Source organism: Chrysochloris asiatica, unplaced genomic scaffold (genome assembly GCF_000296735.1).
Source record: "Chrysochloris asiatica unplaced genomic scaffold, ChrAsi1.0 scaffold00485, whole genome shotgun sequence".
NCBI lineage: Eukaryota > Metazoa > Chordata > Mammalia > Afrosoricida > Chrysochloridae > Chrysochloris > Chrysochloris asiatica.
Genome location: NW_006409003.1, coordinates 585,408 through 591,807, shown reverse-complemented (window position 1 = coordinate 591,807; position 6,400 = coordinate 585,408). Strand labels below are relative to the sequence as shown.

Sequence of the window (6,400 nt, the reverse complement as noted above, 5' to 3'; positions counted from 1 at the left end):
TTGCTAACCCTTGCACAAATTAATTCTGTGCTTTTCAGTTGACACCATGTCAAAATGTCAGTTTTAGACATCCACAAGGGACTCAAATTGTGTTCCTTTTAAACGTTCAATTTAGGTATCAAAAAGAAGTCTGAAGGTGCAATATAAGGTCTATGGGGTAGATGGGGTACGGTTTCCCAATGAAATTCTCTTTAAGACAGCCCATGCTACCACTGAAGAATAAAAAGGTGCATTTTCATGAAAAAAAATTCCTCAGTTCAACTTTTCTGGCTTTTTTTCTCACAAGTGCAGTTTTCCATTTTCTTCAAAGTTCTTCATAATAAGGCCCTGTGATCATCCTGTGTCCTTCAAGAAAACCTATCAAGGTTACCCCTCAGTAATTCCCACCGGAAGTTGCTACCACCTTCTGTGCTGACCTCACTGCCTTACACTGAACTGTTCTAGCAGGTCCCTTCAGAAGCCTCGTTTGATTGGACCTTGTTCTCTGGAGTTCTTTGGTAAATCCAAGCTTGTCTCTGGTAATAATTTGTTTCATAAAACCTCATTAGCCTTGATCTAACTTAAGAGGTCCATTGGGAAGATCAACTTTTTGAGTTGACTGATAGTTACAGGATACTTTTCAGCACCCATTACACCAAAAGCTTATCGAAGCCACAATACTCACTTAAAACTGTCAAATCATGAGACCCCAACTCCAGTAGCTATCACGTCAATGGTAATCATATTATGTGGTATTCCTCCATCGGTTTCTGGACTTCAGCAGTTTCTTCATTTGTCAGGGTTGACGTCTTCCCTCTCTTGGCTCATCTTTGAGGTCTTCCTGACCTTCCTCAAAAAGTCTGATCCATCTAAAAACTTATGTGCAGCAGCATTCCTGTAAACTTGCTACATAGCTTCAATGATTTGGGAAGATGTCCACTTGAGATCTGTTAAAAACTTCCTATTAGCCCTGAACTCGAAATTGTTTATCCACGGCACAAAAAGCATTTTGTTGTTGCTGGAGGCATCCATATGAGACTAAGACAAGTGTATTACCCAGAGAGTTGCAGCTATCCACTGATCAGAGACAAGGCTAACCATTTTCTTTGGAATAAACTCATGTATGAACTGGAATCTAGTAGCAATACTTCTGACTTACCCTCATACAAGCAAACACACCTCATGGGATTTGGTGTCACACTTTGCAGTTTTAGGGTCGTGGTTACAAGATGCATCAGTTAATCTTCTTAAGAACATGCGTTAGTGCTTGTTACTGTCTAATTGGATGCACAGTGCCTGGTGTCTTTAAAGCTTACCAACTGTCATCCAAGGCACAGTTGGTCCTATTTGCCTGGTGCAAAAGTCAGGTCTAGTAAAAGGAAATTAAATGTGTCCATGAACAACTGCCTACTTGGTCATGAGACCAGGAGAACTGGATAGAGTCTGACAGCTATTATAGAGCATTTTAATAAAAACTAAGATTTTTACCATTTGTCTGACTTTTGTGTGAACTCTTTGGTGCTAAGGCTGAACCTTTAGCTAGAGAATTTCCCATTCCCCACACTCATAAGGCTTTGCTCCTATGTGAACTCCTCCAGTGTCAAGTGTGGCCACGTTTGTAGAAAAAGAACTTCCCATATTTGCTACACTTAAAGGTTTTTCTCCAACATGAATTCTCTTGTGTTTATTAAGGTGGGAGCTACGGCTAAACAACTTCCCACATTTAACGCACTCATAAGGCCTTTCACCAGTGTGAATTTTCCAATGTCGAATGAAGGCTGAGCGATGACAAAATGATTTTTCACATTCCATACACTGATAAGGCCTTTCTCCTGTATGAACTCTCTGGTGGTAAATAAGTAGAGATTTACGGCTAAAAGATTTCCCACATTCGCCACACTCATAGGCCATAGATCGAAAGTGAATTCTCTGATGCTGAATGAGACTAGACCCTTGGCTAAAGGATTTTCCACATTCACAACACTCATAGAGCTCTGTTCCTGCGTGAATCCTCCTGTGATTATTGAGATAGGAGCAATAGCTGAAGAATTTCCCACATTTGCTACACTCATACGGTGTAGTTGTAGAATGGATTCTCTTATGTTTATGAAGGAGGGAGTGACGGCCAAAGAATTTCCCACATTCGCTGCACTCATAAGGCCTTTCCCCGGTGTGACTTCTCTGGTGTTTATTCAGGTCAGATCTACGGTTAAAGCATTTCCCACATTCACTGCACTCATAAGGTCTTTCTCCGGTGTGAATTTTCTGATGCTGAATTAGGGTTGAGGAATCTCTAAATGATTTCCCACATTCCTCACACTTATAAGGCCTTTCTCCAGTATGAACTCTCTCATGGTAAATAAGTAAACATTTGTATCTAAAGGATTTTCCACATTCACCACATTCATATGGCTTTTCTCCAGTGTGACTTCCCTGGTTCTGAACAAGTCCATACTTGCAAGTGAAGTCTTTCTTACATTTGCTACCCTCATAAATCCCCTCTTCATTGCAGATGCTCTCATGTTGAGTAACTGTGGGTTTGTGACTGGAAGATTTCCCGCATTTATCCCATGTGCAGAGTCTTTTTCTACCATGAAAGGCCTCCCTGTTATTGAGGCCATTGGGGGACCTTTCATTCACAGATGTGGCCTGGTGTTGGAAAAGGTTTGAGGCTGCTAGGAAGTCCTTCCCCTCCCCCCAGGGGAAAGGCGTCCCTGACACATGGTACATGCACCTCTTCATCAAGGAGGCTCCATTCACGTCTTTCTGGAATGATTTCGCTCCACTCTGATGCTTCTGGTGCTGGTGAAGGGTTGCATTCATCCAAAAGCACCTCACACATGCCCCACCCAAGCACAGATTTTGCCCAGAGTATGTTGTTTGCTCAGCAAGGTGCAGAATGTTTTTCAAGAATGGGACCCCAATTTCCCAGGGGTGAGTGCTCGGTGTGGGTGAACATGACTTTGAAGTCCTGACCTGTATCTTTAAAGAAACATTCAGCTTAGAAGATGCCTCCTCATCCTCTGTTTCATGGCAAGGACCTGAAAACACAGAAAGGCTGATGAAACGGACATTGATTTCCTGGGAAAGGGAAGCAACATCATAAATGAGCCACTGACACAAGAAGTGATTACGTGGAATTGCTGTGACTAATGGAGCTGGGGGTCACCTTAAGGAATGGGCAGCTTCTTAGTACTGGGTCTCTGAGGATTACAAGGACACTAAGATGGGGTGAAGAACAGGAGAAAGAGGTAGGTTCTCCAAGTAACTCTTGTGCCAACCTTCAGGATGCTTTTACGACTAGCAGTGATGATGAAAATGCCTCCAATTTATAGGCAACTATACAACCCTGTCAGTTCGAGTAAAGGGGCAGAAAACTTGAGCACAGAGGTGTTATGAATTCAGACAGTCACCGTGATAAGCGTGTGCTGATTATAAACTTCCACACTCCCAGGCCTGTCCCTGCACACTCTGGGCAGTAGATGTTGAGACTATTCACTGCACACATTTCTCAGAACAGTGTATACACCTCAGGTCTAGCATCCACAGCACATAGACTATGAAAACAGGGAAGGCAGAAGAGCCTATGGTCTGGCTGTGGAGGTACAGCTCTGTCTCTAGGGAAAAGAAGAAAAGCAGACAACTAGTTCAAGACATGTGGATGGGTGTGCGAATCTTACCCAGGGAGGCTATGATTGCAAAGTTCTCCAGCATCACATCACAGAATAGGAGCCTCTGAGTCTCATCAAGCAGCCCCCACTCCTCCTGGGAGAAGGACACAGCCACGTCCTCAAAGGTCACACAGCCCTGCCATGATGGGGCAACAGTTCACTCCATGAGTAGTGTCTGTCCTCATGACGCCACATGCCCGTCTTCTGCTCACCCTCCTCCCCAGTTCACACTTAAAGAGGAAAAGATCAGGTCTTGGTGCCACTGATGTAAAACCTCTTTCTCTTAGTCCCCTAACTGCTGTCAGCAAACAGCACCAAGAGCTAGGAGGGCAGACGGAGCACATCAAAGCTCTGCGCCTGAAATTAAAACTATGTGTGTACTACGTATTGGTCATCCTTGGAGGGCTATCAGATTATGCCTCCCAGACACAAGCAAATATGGGCTTAACTACAATTCTTAGTTCCCCAACGATAGCCCTGGGCCATCAATTCACATTCCTCTCCATAGCCCCACATGCACACCACACTTTTTCTCATAACCTGTCCTACTCTACTCCGACAGTCTGGCTGCTACATCTCATAGCATCTCCCAGAAGTTGCTGTTCTCGTGGCATCCAGAGTGTTTGGCAAATTCAAATAGTATGCAGTACTATCTCAGATGTCTGATGGTCCCCACTGACAGACATCACCCAAATCATGCAGGGAAGGTCTCCCCACCTTTGTTCTTGCTTCACACTCAATGATTCAGAACCACATGTGAATCTCAGATACCCTTGGACCTCTTTAAGTTTGTGGTATACTTGCTGTCCCACACCAGTAATGGCCTCTTCTCTCCCCACTAGCCACTCACCCCAGGTCCACCAAAATGACTGTGTAGAACCCAGACCAAATCCACAACCCTAAAACACAGCAAACTACAAGGTTCACAACAAACCTCAGGTGCGTCTAAAGCATGAATAGGTCTCTTTCCTACGCCCTTCCCATTGCCACTTCTCTCTCACCTGAATTTCTGATGCACACCACCCACAAAGATAAACCCCAACAGCTGGGTCCTCGGCCTCTACCCTTTCTTGGCAAGCTAACAGCACTACCACCGTAACCACATTTCCTCTAAGCTGGCCCCACAGCTCCACCCTGGCCCACCCGTGGGTCATTGCCTTTGGAGAGGTCTCCATCCCGAACTTCTCTAGAGTCCAAAGTCTGTTATCCAGTTGCTCACTTAATTCCTCAATTCATTATTCTCAGACATACCTCATACTGTAACATGGCCCCAAACCAATCTTTTGATTCCCTATAAAAGTGACTCTTACTACTGACTTCTCTTACTTCAGAGAGCCTCCATCCTTCCAATTGCAAAACCCAAAATGTCAGACGTCATCCCTGACTCCTACTTTACTCTTATTCTTGAGATCAGAAAATCCAAGAACCCTACTTAAAAATAAAAAAATCTAGGAGTCCTGCAGGATAATGCCTTGGACCACAAGGTCGGCGGTTCAAACCCACCAGACACTTCTCGGAAACCCTACATTGGGGGGCTATAAGTCCAGAACTCAACGGCAATTAAACAACAGCAGAGCCCACATGTCATGGATAGAATTGTACTCCCACCATGTTCTGTGTCAACTTGGCTAAGCCCTGATTCCTAGTGTTGTGTGGTTGTCCTTTATTGTATAATCTGATCTAATTATCCTTCACTTTGTGATTGGGTATAATTATCTTCCAAGTAATGTGTTGATGTAAACCCTAAATGCTAACAAGGAAAAATTAATGTGGGATGTGACAGGGACGTTGTTGATAGCCTGTAAACCAATCTCTCGATGACCAACTGTGTTCTTGCCTCTTCTGGACATGCTCTGTATGCCTTCCTCTAATTAAAACTTAAGAGTGTCTCCAAGGCTGTAAATCTTTACAGGAGCAGAAAGCCTAATCTTTTTTCCATGGAGTGGCTGGTAAGTTCAAACCACCAACCTTACGGTTAATAGTAGTCCAGTGTTTATCCTACCAAGCCAGTGCACTCCTCTGATAATGCACTAGAAATTTTTTAAGTGACCAAGAGGACTTATGTGTGCACTCACCCAAGACCCCACCCTGCTTGCCATCTGGGACAGTTCCAGCTAGTTGTTCCCTGGCCCCCCAGGAGTAGCACCCTATGTGGCCTGCATAGAGGCATTCTGTAGTTAATTCTGTGAGACCTGTACTATGGTATACCTGTTTCCCAATCTTCCTACTTGAGTCTCACTTCCTCATGCAATACCTTACCCTCCACAAGACCACCGACCCCCACTCTGGATCAAATTAAAACACCGCCAAGCATTTGCACATATTGCTACCTAACCTATGGCTGGGAAAACCTTCCCCACATTACCCCATCGGGTGCAACAATACAGAGGGGTTTCAAAAAAGTTTGTGGAGACGCTCCACTATCTTTTAATTTTCCTACAAACTTTTTAAAGCTTTCTTGTATGACCACTCCAAATAACCCCTGACCTTAACTTAGTACCCCAAACTTGGGGTGTGTTCAGGATCCCCATGCCCAAAGCTCCAAAGAAGACCAAGTGAAGAGCCCCGAGACAGCCCAATCTAAAGAGAGACCAGCCAGGGTCTGGGTGGGATTCCACTCACTCACCTGTGTAGGGTCCATAAGCGCGTTTCCAGCCACGGGAACCTGTAAGAGAAGGGAGATCAGGAAGCAGGCACTGAAACGAGGTGGCCTCGAGGGGTCTCCCTCACTCCCTGGGCCACACTAGCAT

The 6,400-nt window shown here is 44.7% G+C and overlaps 1 protein-coding gene across 1 annotated transcript; it reads right to left on the bottom strand.

Moving 5' to 3' along the window:
• Positions 1–1,518: 1,518 nt before the first annotated feature.
• Positions 1,519–6,400, bottom strand: LOC102821926 (zinc finger protein 154-like). Its single transcript, XM_006877347.1, has 4 exons — positions 6,395–6,400; positions 6,277–6,315; positions 3,660–3,792; positions 1,519–2,510 (listed from the first exon to the last, which is right to left on the bottom strand). Exons 1-4 carry the CDS (start codon positions 6,398–6,400, stop codon positions 1,519–1,521), a joined length of 1,170 nt encoding a protein of 389 aa, XP_006877409.1.

Bases quoted from the DNA above. Each gene is read 5' to 3' on its own strand.
- LOC102821926 (XM_006877347.1), bottom strand. The intron at 3,793-6,276 runs GTGAGTGAGTGG...GTTGCCCCATCA, and splicing joins CGCTTATGGACCCTACACAG to TGGCAGGGCTGTGTGACCTT. The intron at 2,511-3,659 runs GTAAGATTCGCA...ACAAACCCACAG, and splicing joins TGCAATCATAGCCTCCCTGG to TTACTCAACATGAGAGCATC.